Here is a 17862-nt window from a genome sequence, read left to right as displayed (position 1 = left end):
TATGGGTTAATTTCAACACAGTCAATGGAACTAAAAGCTTCAAAAGGAAGCTCAAGCAACTTACATAAATGAGATGAGTGGAAACACCTATTTTGAGTTCTGAAGAGCTTATAACTCAGTTGTTCACAAAAATTAACTCATTTAAAATGAAATAATTACATTTTTAAGATAAATTTATTAGTCACGTTCAGACAAAAAGGTTTCCATAAATACTGATGCTTTAGCAAAGTGATGGTTATGAGTATAGAGTTAACCAATTGTTAAATATTACTCTTAAGTATAATATTTAACACTGACGTTTATCCATAAAGTGTTATATAATATTTAACAATTAAACATAAGTTAGGAATGTTTAACCTATATGAAGGTACCTCAAATGGGGCAACTTACTAAAATTGTCCCAAATTTGTGACCCACGATTCCTATGGAATTGAAATTTGGCAAATGTTATAATACGTTTTATGATAAACATTATCATGAAACGGTTTAGGACATAATACAAAATGTCACACTGTATTTCCTCTGTTGTTGTTTAACTGTGTTATACAGTTCAATGTGGGCTATTTTCAATGCAGATAGATCTCTGAATGTATTCCAACTTTTCCAATTACAAGTTCTATCATTATTGAAAGCATTAAGGAATCTGATAAGGATTGACCCAAAAGGTCACAGTAGTGTATGTAGTGTGTGTTTGTATGTATCTGTGTGTCTACACACAGCGTATATATACCGGTTTGATGCACTATTTAAGTTATCAGGCCAGAAATCAGAGACTATTAGTCCTAGTCCTGGCTTAGACACAAAGCCAACTGAATGACCTTGGGCTAGTCATTATCTCTCGGCCCTCGGAAGGAGGAGAGAGCTAGAAGGAGGAAAACCTTGCCAAGAAAACTACAGTGACTTGTCTGGGCATTCTCCAAGAATCAGATGTGACTGAACAGTAGAAATCTATATATCTTCCAGTTATACCTACCTTTCTAATAAATATCATTGGGCATATTTTAAGTCTTACAATAAAATCTGTGCTGCTTTATTAATCGGCTTGTTATACAGAATACTGCCTAAAAGATAAATCATTCTCATAAAACATTCAAGGGTCAACAGACTTTTGGAATTCTCAGAATATAAATCCTGTTCTTGGTCTAACTTCATACTGTAGCACAGTGATAGTTCTATATAGCAAAGATACTTATGGATTTAATTGGATTTATTCATTTTAATAAGGTCTATTTGGCTTTACATTTGGTATATATAATCTGAGTGGGGTTTTTAATGATAATTTCATATGATCTGCTGAATGATGATAACTCAGAAAAAAGTAAAAATAATGTTGAATTTGATCTTCTGCTAGGATTCCAGATTGTTTATATATTTTAAAAGGAGAGTACCCTCCCAGTCTGGAATTTTTGAGTAGAGTTACCGTTTTAAAGGCTCCTAGTATCTACTGAGCATTGTCTATACCAGGGATGTCAAACTCAATTTCACTGAGTGCTACATTAAGGTTATGTTTGACTTCGGGGGGTTGGGGTGGGTATGACCATCTTGATGTCACTCGTGTCGAAGATGCCTGTAGTGTCCTGAATGCTCTGCCAGTGAAAACAGGCTCCCAAGCTCTGTTTTTGACCGCAACAGCCTCCTGCAGCCCTCTGCCAGTGAAAATGGAGCTCAGGTGGGCCAAGTGTGCCCCTCCTGGGCCCTGTTTTTGGCTGCAATGGCCTCCTGCAGCCCTCCCCATGTTCTGTTTTCACTGGCAGAGGCACTGAGGGCCATTCCTTCATTGTTTCCAGGGCAACCCTGTTGGCTAGATCTAAGCACCCCACAGGCCAGATCCAGCCCTTGGGCCTTGAGTTTGACACCCCTGGTCTATACCTATACAGCCTCTTGGTTAGTATCTATGGAGGTTGCTTTAATCTTCCATGCTGCTACCATGTCAAGCAGCCCTAAAATTCTTTTCCATTAAAAAAGTAATGTGCTATATATGTGGTGGGGAGACAGACAGTATGAATAGCTGACTTTTGCCTTCATAAAGAAATGACTGATTCCTATGGAAATAATATTATTTGGAAAATTACAGACACATCCATTCTACTTAAAGAGCAACAAAAGGATAATTCCTGCCAGGAGTGAATACAAATCCCCCAAATAATCAGTGGCAACTCAGTCTTAGGGCATATGCACTTTTCACTGTGGCAGAACTAGACACAGGTTTTAAAATTCAAAATAATCAAATTCAGTCTGGCCATATGGGCTATAAGTTGGTGAAGTGGTTTATTTTGTATGATAATGCAAAACCTATACTGAACAAGACAGAATGTGAAGCCTATAAAACAGTTAGAAAATTTATACGTCATGCTACAGCATTAGAATGCTGATCATAATAATATGTATTAATGAGGTATGCATAATCTTAAATGTGGAACTCCATAACCTAGCAATAGTACAGACATAACCATAAGGTCCCTCTATAACAGGAGTATCAAACTCAATTTCATTGAGAGCCGCATCAGGGCTGTGGTGGACCGCATCAGGGCTGGGCAGGTGTGGCCAACTGGGTGGGCATGACCATCTAGATGCCAGACACTGGGTGTGGCTGACTGGGTGGTCATGGGCAGCTGGATGGACGTGGCCAGCTTGTTGCCACTCCCCAAACTCCTGGCATGTTTCCTCTTTGCATTGGGTAGACTGGGCCAAAGCGACGCGGGTAGACTGGGCTGAAGCAACCTCAATGCCAAGATGTGAGGAATTTGGCATTTTTTGTGAGATTGCAGCTTTTAATTAATGATCTTTAAAATGTACAATTTATGAGAGATCCTATGGACAACACTTCACACTTTCAGGTGGTTGCACTACCACCAAAGTTCCCAAAGTATATTCTGGACAAAGTTAAATCTAGTTCACTTCATAGCCACGTGAACAAAATAAGAATGAAAAAACTTGCTAGTCTGAGCAAGCTGGAAAAGCAGTAAGGACGCTTCGTGTAGAGGGCTCAAATAATTATTTATTTATAAAATTTATATTATATCATATATAATATGCCATAATTATATTATATTATTATACCACCATATCTGTAAAAAAAAAACCATCTCTTTTCCCATCAAAAAATATCTCTTAGATATATTTGGAGAAATCTAAATTGTCCATGAAGCAATATAAAAAACCAAATCAGTCAAAAAGTGCCAACGTGCATTAAAAAAATGCTTCCACATATCCTGGGATTCAAGCCATGAAAGCAAAAATTATTCTTTAATCCTGAATATATGCACTATCTCTATAAAGGTAGCTTTAGAAATGATAATAAAATTGCAGTCAGGAGATTTTCTTATTGCCGTTCTTTTCTCCTCTTCTGAAAAATCTGGTTTAATGTTTCATTAGAATAAATGCTGGGTTTTTCAGGATGGAGTACCATTTTTTTTTGTCTCCAAATAGACATATGATTGCTTTTTCCTTCACTAGTGAATTCATTTGTGAAAGAGGAAATTCTTTGCATCCACTAATCATATTTATTTCAGTGAGTCTTGAAAAAAGTGATACAGGCAGTCCTTCTAAAAAAAAAGGATTACTTATAGTCAACCTTCACCCTCTCCTCAAATGAAAAAAAAAAAGAATAAGTCACATAAAATAAAATAAAACATTTCACCTGATTTTATTTTATTTTATAACTTATCGGGCAATAAAAACACTGAACTGTACTGTGAGAGCCCGGGAATCCCACTCTGAAAGGCTGCTTTTAAACAAGGCATCTGACCCTTAAAATGTAGAAGATGACGTTTAGTCAAAAATAATAATAATAATAATAATTTCACTTAATAGCTCCCATTGTAGTAATGGTATTCGGAGGAGCAATATAATACATGCTGTGATTTCAACGATCCCTCCTTTTCATTCCCCTCCCCGTCTCCGAGGCTGCTGATCACTTGCCTTCTGGATTCTGCTTCTCCAAGGATCAGAAAAAGGAAAGCTAATGCAAACAGACTTCCTGAGACCCACTTCAAGCTTCTCCCCCTAGCCCTGCTTGCTGGGCATCGGGCCCACTGTTCCCTGAAGCAGTCTCTGCGACGCTTCATTTGCTTTGTGTAGGCATTACCCCAGGAAAGCTTATTTGGTGCATTGCAGCATACCTTGCTGCTGCATTGCAAACCACTCTGGTCTTTGCCACGGTTGCTCTTGACAGCAAAAATCTGCCTCTTGCTGGCTTCTCTGCTCTCTCTCTCTCTCTCTCTGAGAGAGTACAGTAGGCATATGCCTGAAAGCGTGCTCTTCATAATAAGGACGTTTTTTTCCCCCGATGGGCGGGGGGGAGTGGGGCGGGGAGACTTAACATGGCTGTGAAAAAGTCAAGAGTTTTTCAAAACTGCAAAATATACTGGCCTGGCTGATATCCACTAAGCACTCATTAATCTCTGTAATAATCCTTAAGACTGCTTACAAGGGTATAAAGTATCCAGATCAATTAACGTTTTAAATATATTAAAGCATTTAAAGTGCGCAGGCACACACGCGCGCGCACACATGCATGCACATAAATACGCAGACAGACAGATTGCCTACTTTTTCTTTATCCTCAGCTCTTTGAAGCAATTCTTTCTCTTTCGCAAACTTCTCCTTTTCGTCTTCTTCTTCTTTTCTTCGGGCGGCAATTGCAGCTTCCAGCCGGGCAGCCTCCTCTTGTTGGGCACGCCACAACAGCACCTTCAGACAAATTGAGACAATCGCTCTGTTCAGTCAGCAACCCCAAAATTTCTATTTGCTCATGTTTTAGCAGTTTGCCCCAACCCACTAGTGGAAGACAGCCCAATTCACTTTGGGTGAATGTGTTTCCATGTTTGACGTTTCCCTACCACTCTGGACAGCCACCACTCTCACTCCTTTTTACAAACCTTGCACAAATCAATCTCTCTCTCTCTCTCTCTCTCTCTTTCTCTCTCTCTCTGCCGAAACGTTGCTGCAACTTTAAAAGCACAACTACAATGACGTGGGAAAATACCTGAACAAAGCTGAATACCATACATGTAAGTACCCGCGAAAACTTAAGAATATATATATATATATATAGTGGTTTTAGACAGTTGCAGCTATCATCTTCACCTTTTTGACCACCCACTCCTGTGCATACTTCCAACGCTTGTTAACCTGCTTTCTTGTGGTAGCAGGTGTGTTCTGGATTCAGGGAGTGAAGAAAGCAATTGAGTATAACATCTTTGCAGGATCACTCTCAGTGTGAAGGTCATGCCAGCTACCTGGCTAAAGCAAGAAGGCACTTCTTTAAGGCAGCAACAGTACAGATAGTCCTAACCTTACAACCACAATGGAGCCCCAAATTTCTATTGCTAAGCAAGGTAGTTGTTAAGTGAGCTGTGCCCCAAAGGTTGATGAGCTTTACAGTCACATTCAATCTGAAATAGACAGAACATGCAAAGCAAGATGTGTTCCAATATCTCAGGGGCTGCCACAAAGAAGAGGGAGTCAAGCTATTCTCCAAAGTGCCTGAGGGCAGGACAAGAAGCACCAGATGGAAACTAATCAAGGAGAGAAGCAACCTAGAACTAAGGAGGAGTTTCCCAACAGTTAGAACAATTAATCAGTGGAACAACTTGACTCCAGAATGCTCCAACACTGGAAGTTTTTAAGAAGATGTTGGATAACCATTTGTCTGAAGTGGTGTGGGGTTCCCTGCCTAGGCAGGGGGTTGGACTAGAAGACCTCCAAGTTCCCTTCCAACTCTGTTATTCTATTCTATTCTAAGGTGTGCTGTTTGTTGCTGGAGACTGGAATGCCAAAGGTTGGAAATATTAAAGAGGAAACCATAATTTGACTATATGGCCTAGGGAATTGAAATAAAGCAAGACAGCTTTGCAATTTTTACTAATCCAATGATCTTTTTTCATTGCTAACAATGTCTTCAAACCTCTTCAACCAACACAATCTATGCAAATATCAGAAACATCTCAGAAACAATTATCAGACTGTTACAATCTGTTCTATAGGAGAGAATATATGTTGCTCAGAGTTGAACTGTAGAGTCCTTGATTACTACATGGCATCACCATAGCACACTAACTAAAGTCCTGCAAAGCATCTTACCTAAACCAAAAGATCCAATAGCTGAAGAAGAAAAAACAGGAGTCATCTACAACATATAGACTGTAGAGACTGTAAGGACCATTACAGCCACTATGGAGGACAGACAAGCAGAAGATTAGCAGAGCACATCCATGAACACCAACCAACAGTCAGAAGACATGATAAAATTCCTTAACCTCACAACACATGGACAGACTCAATCATAGCTTCAACTGGTAAACTGTGATCCTAGACTAAAGTGAACATGGCTATAGAATTCCTAGAAGTTTGATACCCAAACACATCAGCCATCAATAGACACATAGAGATAAATCACATTTATACACCACTCAAAAGAGAAAATGAAAAAGCTAAGAAACAAACACACTATTTCAAGCATTCTACACCAAGATAAGCTGGAATTAATACCAGACAATCAACCAAGCAGAAAACAATACCTTAATAAAGGATCTACAAGGAAGCAAACAATTAAGCAGATAAACAATCAAGGAGAAAACAATAGCCTAATCAAGGAACCACTGAGGAGAAAATCAACCTCCATCAACACTGGCAGGAAACAAACTCCATACCCATTAGCACGGATGATGTTATCTAGTCAGGTACTGAAACAAGCAAGCAAGCAAGCTTCTTCATGGAGCAGCAAGAAATTCACAATTCACTCCCTTTCTCTTCTATTGATATAAAAAAGAATTGAAAAGAAATCAAAATCTACAATAATATTTCAATGAATAAGAGCTGTCAGAAATAAAAGCAATCTAAAGTTGGTTTATTTGACCAAAATTAAAATCACACACACACACACACACACACACACACACACACACACACACACACAGAGAGAGAGTTCTGTCAACCTGTAGAGATTTCTTGCTGACCCAAGGATTGAAACATTGATCTTTGATGGCATCGTTATAAATAACATAGGATATGGCATGAAGAGATATCTGTCTGTAACCTTATAGGAGGTGAGCAGTTAGTAAATTTGTCTACACTTATTGTTATGAAAGTTAGAAGTCACTTCTTCATATATATATTTTCTTTCCATCAGATTCTTCTTCTTATTTCTTGCACTTTTAATTCTTTCTTACTATTATTTTTCTTTCTAGAAGTTTAGTTTCAGTTTTCACTATTGTAATCAAAATCTTTAATTAAAAAATGATATACCAGGAGAATTAGTGCTGGATATGAAGGAGAAGCTCATTCACAAGTCTGTTGAGAAGTGAAAAAGGTTTTCACATGGAAATGGACTACGATTGGCTACAAAAGTTAAAGAACTTGTGTGTGTGTGTGGAGAAATATTTTAAAAGCTAAGAAATAGTTAAGATAGGAAAACATAGTGTTACAAAACATAGGAACATAGATGTAGAGATTTATACATTAAATAAGATGCAGGGGTGGGATTCAAATTTCTTAACCGGTTCTGTGGATATGCCCTAATTTGTGGGTGTGGCTTGGTGGCCATGTGACTGGGTGGGCATGGCTTGCTGACTGGGCAGGGCTTGGTGGTCATGTGACTGGGTGGGTGTGGCTTTATGTAAATATTGTAAATATTTATGTAAATGTTGAATTTTTTATTTAAAAAAGAGCAACTTTTACCCTCGTTTTGGGCAACAAAAAAGAGCAACTTTTACCCAAAACGAGGGCAAAGCAGGCAGGCAGATTGAGTTGCGTGCAGAATCCCAGAGTCACTCGCAGATCTACCTTTCTGCAATCTGCTGCCTGAGTCTGCACTGAAAAACAGAAGCTACAGTCCTAAGAAAGGTTCGGCTCTGCTCTCAGGCCAGTGGTGCGATTTGCTGGTTCTCCGAACTGTGCAGAATCATAACAACTGGTTCTGTAGAACTGGTCCGAACTGGTAGAATCCCACCCCTGATAAGATATCAATAGTTGTGGACATATAAACAGCAGAATAACATAGGTAGGAAAACAGAAATGAGCATAGGTAGGAAAATAGAAATGAGCATAGAATTAGTATTAACTTTAGAAGTACAGAATAGGAGTGTAATTTTGTACAATACAACCATTTTTGTGGGAAAAACAAATGCAGACTTTGGGTCTGTCTTTTGCACCTTATCAAGAAAAATCTGAACACAGTCATTTATAACAGGAAAGACATGGACAAGGGCTGACTGTGAAACAGACAATGAACTTCAGTTGTACAATTTCCAAGTCAAGCTAAGGTGAAGAAGAAAGTCACTCAATTTACATGGTATAATCTTGACCATCAGGGGTGGGATTCTACCAGTTCACACGTTTTCGCTAGAACCGGTTGTTAACATTCTAAGAGGTTCGGAGAGCTGGTTGTTAGAAGAAATTACTGGCCTAATCCTGTAAGGAAGGCAGGAAGGAAACATTCTGGTGTTGCTTACAGAAACTTCCTCTCCATTAACCCTTATTACATTCTTGGCAGGACTAGATTTCCTGTCTCTGGAACGTCTCTGGAGTTTTGTTCTCCTTCTTTGTTGATACTTTGCTTGTGTGGAGTGACCATTCAAAGTTACAATGGCACTGAAAAAAGTGACATATGACCATTTTGCACACTTACGACTGTTGCAGCATCCCCACAGTCATGAGAAGCCAGGCGAGGAGATGTGTGCCTCAATGTGAGTGATATTGAGTTGGCCATACCTAGCCAATAACATGACCACCAAGCCATGTCCACCCAGTCACATGACCACCAAGCCATGCCACCACCTAAGCCATGCCCACAGAACCGGTTGTTAAAAATTTTGAATCCCACTCCTGGTCACAATGGACAGATAATTACTGATTCAAGGACCTTCAAGATCAAAGTAAGAGAGAAGGAGCTTACTGAAGTTATGTAAAATAAAGATGTCAACATTGATGATACCTAAAAATATTTCCTACTTACATGAAACTCTAGTATTAGAAGAGTACATTAAATCAGCACTCTGATCATTTCCAAATTTGAAGACTACAGGAACTGGTGGAATATCTAAAAAAATATGGCAAGCAGTAGAAGAATTTACAAGGTTTCTGAGTAAACTATGTAATCAAATGTGGGAGCACAACACAGTCTGATGAACAGATTGGAATAGGTCAGTCTACATGCCAATACCAAAGAAAGGAGGCTTAATAGAGTGTACAACTATCATACAGTATCCTTAATTTGACAGGCTAGTAAAATAAGTACTAATAATAGTACTATTATAAAATATTAATCTAATCTACATCCAATGTAGATTAAAACTGTATGCAGAGAGAGATCCCAAATGTTTAAGCTAATTTTAGAAAATCCCAAGGAACACTAGACATTATTGCTGACACACCCTGGATAATTAAGAAAGCCAAAGAATAACAAAAAGAAGTAAACATGTGCTCCACTGATTATAGAAAGTAAAATTGTATCAACCATATCAAGCTGTGGAATGTCCTTAGGAAAATGGAATTCCAGTACATCTCATTGTATTCGTACAAAACCAATACTTGTCAAGAAACTACAATTCAACTAGAACATGCTAAAACAGACTGGCTGCAGTTCAGCAAAAAAAAAAACGACACAAGACTATATACACCCTGCTTATTTATTCAGCCTACATGCTGAATATATATTGCAGGAAGCAGAATTATTAGAAAAATGAACATGATTTTAAGACTGAAGGAAGAATATGCTGATGACACTACTCTAATAGCTGAAAATGGAAAACATCTGGAAGTTCTAGCCATAAAAGTCAGAGAATGAAAAATGGGACTAAGACCAAATTAATGACAACAGATGGAGCAACCAGTCTTAGAATTGACCAGGATGATACTGAAATAGTGAATTGCTTCTGCATTTTAGGATCAACTATTATCAAAGGAACCAGCAGTAAAAATATGTTATAGATCAATGCCTAGTAATATACCAATGATGGCCTTGGAAAAAATATTCAGAAGCCCAGATATATGTCTATACCTACAGAGATCAGATTCATATGGGCAATATGGCACTCTATGGAAGTGAATATTGGATTTTGAAGAACACTACAGAAAGAAAATTGATGATTTTCATCTTTAGTATTGGAGAAGACTCCTGAGAATACCATGGATAGCAGGAAAATCAAACAAACAAATGGCTTACAGAACGAATAATTTAGAGTTCTCATTCAAAGGACAAATTATCAGGCTTAAATTATCATATTTTAGACATATTATCTGAAGAGCTGGTTCTCTTGAGAAATCTGGAAAAGTTAGAAGGAGAGAGAAAAACAGAATGACCGGCAGCAAGATAGACAGACCCAATTATATCAGCAAAGGGTGCACCATTGGCAGATCTGAATAACCAGGTTGGGGATAAACTGCAAATATAATCTTTCCTGGATGCAAATAAAGGCAATTTTGAATGCAGAATACAAACCAAACTGACTTGGTTTGATCTGTCTCCTGTATAGCCTTCACATATGGTTGATGTACATATAAAATGACATTATAACAAATGCCATACAAGAGGTTCAAATATACTCCCTGTCATTAGATTGCTTACTTTTCCTGCTTTCATCGGAAAAAATGCTGCTTAGGATATCAGAGTGTGCCTTCTGAGAAGACAAGTGGGATAGAAATCGATCAATCATGAATCAATCAATTAATCAAAAATAATAACAACAATACCCAGAGTTACCACCACTCATGGAGCAAATATATCTGATAAAAAATGAAAACATTCAAACTCTGTCAATTTAAAGAATTTGACAATTATAATTAGAAGACAAGGGCATGAACATAATGGCTCCTTCATTCCACCCATGACTTTTCTGTCACTTTTACACTCAACCTGTAACACCTCCTTCTGCTTAACTGCTCATGATTAATAGAGCTTCTCTTAATTAGGGTTCACAATCATCTGGACCTCTGTATCTTATGCAGCTACATTTCCAATTCAGGGCTTCCAAAGTCAGAATCCACCACAAAATCTCAAACCCACAATAGGATTAATATGTCTGGCATTGATAAAATGTTCTCCTCTGTGCTAAACAAATCCCAAGATTAAAAATCCGAGTCTCTTCAGAAAACATAACTTGCCTCCTTAATCGATAAAACTGTATTTAATTACGAGAATGCAGTCGCTTAATCTTCTGAGTTAGTAGACTGAATGTTAGCCAATACTACAGGGCTTACGAACATTTGAAAATCTGTACAGGCACTCACTCGGTAACATTTGTTATGTTTATTTACAATTTGTAGCCCTGAATAAAACATGTGAAAATTGTTCTGAAGGTCATTGTGTGAACTTTTACCTCAAAATGTCTCCCCATTACTTTGAAAAAGTCCAAAGTTGCCAGAACTGTTCCACTGGGATCCAGCCAAGTTGCACCTTGTCTGGAAATTCCTTTCAGGTTTAGAACCAAAACAATACATCATGAGGAGGTTCCAGAGTATTTTCAAGGTTTACACTAAGTGTTTTAAAATATGGTCATGGAGCTCAGGCCTCAATCAACCTGAATGGAAAATTTGAAACAAGTAAGGCTTATGCTTAGAAACGGCAAAGGGTTGAAACTGCCTAATAAGATCACATCCAGATTTTGACACTGCTGTTGCTATTATCTTTTGGCGATTAAAATTACATAAAAATAGCTATTTGATATAGTAGGGTACTTTAGAAAAAACATTAGCTATTCATTTTTGGTTATAAACCTAAGGATTATTCCTTTCACGTTATTATCTACTGCATGCAAGTAGTTTTCCAGCGAAATATATAACTGGCTATCTAGCTTCTAGACAGAAACAAAACTCAGAGGAGGAAAATGGGAAAACACTATATAGCAAAGCTTATTTTAATTATAAAGCAGGCAGTAATGGAAGGTACAACCTAGATAACTAAATTTCTACTAGGAATGAAATCTTAAACTTCTAAGTATCCCCTCTCCTTTCTCTCATTCATTCACAAATGCACAGTTAATGACCTCTGTAATGCACATTTATAGTTAGGCCCAATGACCAAACAAAAATACTACTCAAAGTTCAATGTCAACTTACACAAAACTCAAAAACATAAATTACATTAAAAGGGCCCAATCTCACAACTCAACTATTAAGCCAGTGAAATCAAGGCTGGACAACTTTGGCTAGTCAAATGTTATGTCGTTGTACTTCCCAAAATGAGTAGAATAAATGAATGTTTAAAATTAATTATCCCTAGATTTAATGAATTTTTTAAACAATGTGTATGTACATTTACTCTTTGGGCCAGTTACATTAAGAATTAACCCTGGATAATGAAGAGGTTGCACCTAAGGCTCTGAGGTAATGTGTAGGTTGCGTTCATCTGAGTCATGCAGCCATACCGTTTAGCGATAACTAGTAATATATTCTGTGGTATTCAGAGATTGTGGCTTCAGTGATTCAGGTAGTCAGAAGCAATTAAAGAGGACTCAACTCAACCTGTGGACCACATAGAGAAATTCTTATCTACGCAACCTGTCTCTTGTAATAATCCTAGCTCTTTCAAGGGCATTCCAGTAATCTCTTTGATCCTACCTATCCACTTTATCTGTTGTCTTCCCCTTCTTCTATTTCCTCAACCTTGGCAAGCATAATAATTTTTTTCTCTCGTGCTACGTTACATGACCGAGAGTTTCTCAAGAGAGCAGTTAACCTGCATTTGATCCAGGCCTGATTGATAAGGGTTTTTTTTAATTTTGTTTTTTTGCAGTTCATATTAGTAACTATCTTCAAATCCACAATTTGAAAACATGTATCTTCTTTCTCTCCTGTTTTTGTAGTGTCTAGCTGACGTATACTACACTGGAAAAAAAATCATCGATCTTTGCTGTCATTAAAATACCTGTGACAAGTTTACAGTCACCAGACAAGATTACGGTTTTGGTGGTGGTTATGTGCTTGTACATTCTAGAGGAGATGCCGAGGAGAGTATAACACAAACCAATTCTTGTGTTCAAATGCTATACTTTGCTTTTCTGATAGCACACTGGGAATAGAGGGCAGTAACAGTTTTCACTGGAGAAGAAAAAGCGGATACAGAATTGGCAAAGAGGGGAAAGTCTAATAAATACTATCAGAAGGATTCTGAGGGAAAGATCCTGAACAACAGAAGGTTTAGCTGGCAGCTTAAAGTGCTATAAAGGATTTCAGGTAGTCCTTGCTTAACAACCATTTATTTAGTGTCTGTTCAAAGTTATGATGGTACTAAAAAAATAACTTACAACTTGTCTTCGCACTTATGATTGTTGCAGCATCCCTGAGGCTGTAAGATTGCAATTCATGCACTTGGCAATTGTGCACTTACAACATCCCGTGGCTTTGTGATCACCATCTGCTATCTTCCCAGCCACCTTCCAACAAGCAAAGCCAATGTGGAAACCAGCAAGAGGGTACAAGTCATGGTCTCTTGATGTTTCACTTAATGACTGTGGATGATTTGCTTAATGACCACAACCAGGACTGCTTCATAACTTTGCTTTGTTAACCTATGCTTTGAATCCTCTTTGTCAGCTTCCTGAAGTCACTTGTTGACTAGGCAATTGTTGATTAAGTGGTTAATAAAGAAAAAGAGGTAAAGGTTTCCCCTGTTCAGTCTTGTCTGACTATAGGAAGTTGAGCTCATCTCTGTTTCTTAGCCGAGCATTGTCCAAAGATATTTCTGTGGTCATGTGGCCAGCATGACTATATGCCGAGGGGCATAGAACACCGTTACCTTCCACTAAAGTGGTATCTACTTATCTACTTGACTTTGCTTTTGATCTGCTAGGTTGGCACGAGTTGGGGCAAGAACCCAGTCATGTGGTACTTGGGTCTCGAAATGCCAACTGACAAGTGCAGCAATTGAATAAGCAAACAAACAAGGGATATTGGGTGAGACTGGGAGAAGACCAACCAAATATTCAAATTAAACAATCTCCTGAATTATTGCATTTACTCAATCCAAATTTTCTTGTGGTTCCAGGTGCTGTGTAGTTTCTTGATATTGTATTTAGGATTTCTTGAAATTGGCTATAGAATTTTTCCTCTGTTGCATTGATAACCGGAGCATAGAAATGTATTATATGGATGTTGCTGCATATCCACTAATTCTAACGCTGTTATTCATTGGGATGTAACTAAGTACATGCTTAGTGATATCACTTTTTAATATCAATACAATTCTATTTCTTTAAATGGATTATTGTCCTGTATAATATATCAGATAAACATCTAAGTTAAAATGATCCAGCCTGATCCACCTGCATTCATTTTATTCCATACTGGCATTATTTGGTGACCAGGCTTCCTTCAGATGTTGACTTTACATTCTTCCTCTATATTTAGAGCCTTCCTGCCTGGGAGTTTCATCATCTGGCACCCAAATTCATCTCCATACAATGTCCTTCCTTCTGAGTTTGATTATAGAATTCTTTTTTTTTTTTTAGGTAGGTTGGCATCACTCATCAATGTTGGGGGTTATTTTTAGCTTTCCTCTTCTATTTTCAACTTTATTAGCAAGGCTGACCCTATCAAGAACTCCTTTGTTATTACTCTTGTGTGGCTACCAATGCCAATAGTTTTTTTTTTTAGGGTTCAGAAACAATGGACTCAAGCCAAGATGAAATGTTAAAAAGAATTTGAATAAATATGAATAGAGTTACAGATAAAAAGATATACCAATCTACATCCTTTCAGCTTGCCAAGACTCTCAAGTAGTCCCTCTGGAATCAGCTGAAAGTTGTGCAGCATCCTTCTAGAATTTCAGGTCTACATTGAGATTCCAAGTGTTGGGGGATTTTATCAGCTGTTCATATTTTTAATGGTCAGGGAATATAAGTGATGACATGTGGAGATGGCTTGCTAGCACATCTTTAGCAGTGGCTTGGTTATAGTTCATGCTGTTCCAGTGATATTTTAAAAAGGCATAGTCTCTAGTAGAAGGACAAGCAGATGTTCTTATGACATCCTGTCAGCACCTTGGGAACTCAGACAGGTGGCCTTTTCCAAACAATATTTTTATAAAAAACACTGTTTCTAGTATGTAGCTACTGCTCCCCCTTACCAAGCGTTAAAGAACTCACGGTAATTTCTTCATCTTAACTGTAATATATAGGAATATAGATGAAAGGCTCTAAAGATAAGACAGCTGTGCAATATGATGCAATTGCAAAGCTTCCTAAGTCACTATCTTCAGATCGGCACATGGAGAAATTTACAATCCAAAACCTGCTATATTTATATATTGCCTCAGCTGGTCCATTCTGCATAGGTATGGTATATCTTATATGTGCAAAGGAGTCCACACTATTTATCTCCTCATGTATTTTTCTAAAATTCCGTTACAAAACTCAGAATTATCGGAACTACTGATTCTCCCAATATGTTACGGGTGGCAATCCCAGGAGGATTTGGTGGGGCAGACTATAAAATACATGCAGAGTTGCAAATTGGCTGAAAGACTAAGTAACTTAATGAGAATAATCTTTAAGAAAACATGCTTAGTTTAAAGCTGCAAATCAGCTTATGGTCACTGCAGATAAAACTGTTACTGTCACATTGTTCCAAAATCATCTCTGTGGATTGCCTTACTGGAATTCTGGTACATAATTCAAGCACCTATGCATTTTAATGTATGTTGGATAGACAGATACAGCACTCAAAGGACACCAGATATCAACATCCTTCATGCAAGAATATTGGCAACCTGAATTTAGTATTTCTGAAATTCATAAAAATGAGTTAACTCATGTTTTGAAAAAGAAATCAATAAAAAAATATTTCCCCCTCCCCTCAAAGCATAGAGAATTCCAAAAAAAATGTCAGCACAAGAAAGTAAGTGATTAGAAACAGTTTTTCTATTTTACCACTCAGGAAGTTACTGTAATCACTTATTTAAAACAGATAATCTACAGTGGAGCATGGAACAATAATCATGAAGGAACCATGATCAAACACAACTGTTATGGGGGAAATGCTGAAGCATAGGCTAGCAAAAACAAAACAAAACTCGATTGCAGAAAATACGACTTGAGCAACAGAGTGGTCAATGCCTGGAACTCACTGCTTGACTCTGTTGTTACATCCTCAAGCCCCCAAAACTTTAACCTTAAACTGTCTACCGTAGACCTCACCCCATTCCTAAGAGGTCTGTAAGAGGGTGTGCATAAGCGCACCAGCATGCCTACTGCCCTGTCCTACTGTTCCCATTTATCCATACTCATTTATTATGTATATACTTATACCTGTTTATACTTATATGTTTATATGTTATATGGACTGTTTCCTAGTATGATTTGATTGCTTATTGTACCCTATGACTATCATTAAGTATTGTACCTTATGATTCTTGACTCTTGACGAATGCATCTTTTCTTTATGTATACTGAGAGCATTTGCACCAAGACAAATTCCTTGTGTGTCCAATCACACTTGGCCAATAAAAAATTCTATATATTCTATATTATGTTCATACTTATACTTGTTTTCTCATACATGCTGACAAAATAAATCAATAAATAATGTTTCTGAATTCATTATGAGTCTCCCCTGATGGAAATTTTAATGCAAACCTTTGCATTTCTAAACAGATACTGATTTCTAAAACAGTTTGTTTAAAGTATTTCTACTCTTGAAAACATTACTAAGTTCTGGTCACAATCAAGCATCAATGTGTGTATATACAAACATTTTGCAGCAAAACAGAGAAGCATATTATTGAAACTAGTGAGATATTTTCATAGAACACAGTTACATCTTGATTCCAGAGTGCTCACAGAAGGGACAAAGTTGGTAGAGTAAAAAGGAAAGAGCTAGTAGTAAAAAGGAAATGTGATACTAAAAGCTACTGTAAATTCATATCCTGAAACTGTGAACATTTCTGCTTATTGTAGTGCCAAGTGAGCAACATACCTGAGTAGAAAATAACTAATCATTCTGCAAATAATTCTAAAAAAGATGATAGTCTGTATGGCTATTAGTAATTCAAACCTCATGGAAGTATCATTGTTTTTAAATTAGACCATTCAAGTTGCAAATAGTGACGCAAGGAGAAAATAGCTGTTTCAAAGATTTGATCTCAAAGATTTGGTTTTGATCTCAAAATGAGACATTTCAATTCTGAAACCATTAAATTTGAAACCTTTTTTGTACACTTATCAGATAACAATATTGGGTAAGGAATAGTTTGTGTTCTATCCCTAAAATTTGTATTATTGGGAAAAATGTAGGATTTCTGTCATGAATGTTAATTGTGTCATAACAATGGTATAATTTTATTTGTTCATTCATTAAGTTTACATGCCACTCATTTTGCCAAAAGGTGACTCTAGGCAGCTTATAACCAATAATTTACATAATCTTGATTTCTTGGTTTTGTGGGATATATTTGTTTAACAAATTTATATAGCTGCCAATCTCCCTGAGGAACTCAGGCAGTGAACTAAACTACTGCCAAGTATATAAGCTTGCTTTGCTCTTCTAAAGTGATATATATTTATTAACAAAGTATATAAGTAAATAAGTTACAGGCCTTGTAGGAATGCTTCTCATTGCTGAGACCAAAAGTATTCCTTACATAGTTCCAAGTTATATATTCTATTAATCATAAAATATAATTAAATGTTTAGAGACATATGAACAATTTCAATGGAATTCAAAAGGGGAAAAATCTCGTAGTAAGAATTCCTGAAAAGAATTTGAGTTGGGGAAAAAATCTTGTAGTAAGAATTCCTGAAAAGAATTTGAGCACTGGTTCAAAATATTTGATTAAATGCACTGATTGTAAATAAATATTTTCAGGAAAAAAATGTTTTATAAGTTTCAGGTTAAGTGAAAAATGTAGAATAGTGATTTAAACCCAAG

At 37.1% G+C, this 17862-nt stretch overlaps 1 protein-coding gene across 3 annotated transcripts in view; it reads right to left on the bottom strand.

Moving 5' to 3' along the window:
- CCDC148 (coiled-coil domain containing 148) overlaps positions 1-17862 on the bottom strand; it is a 163893-nt gene that overhangs the window by 20701 nt on the left and 125330 nt on the right. For all 3 annotated transcript variants that reach the window (XM_087920172.1, XM_087920171.1, XM_087920170.1), the window contains exon 11: positions 4552-4692. In XM_087920172.1, coding sequence (XP_087776298.1) covers positions 4552-4692 — 141 coding nt within the window. The remainder of the gene's footprint in view (positions 1-4551; positions 4693-17862) is intronic.

The sequence above is a fragment of the Pseudonaja textilis genome, chromosome 1 (assembly GCF_049901715.1).
Source record: "Pseudonaja textilis isolate UNSWEBS1 chromosome 1, rPseTex1.2, whole genome shotgun sequence".
NCBI lineage: Eukaryota > Metazoa > Chordata > Lepidosauria > Squamata > Elapidae > Pseudonaja > Pseudonaja textilis.
The sequence above is the reverse complement of the archived record's forward strand: the minus strand, read 5'-3'. Positions and strand labels throughout refer to the sequence as shown.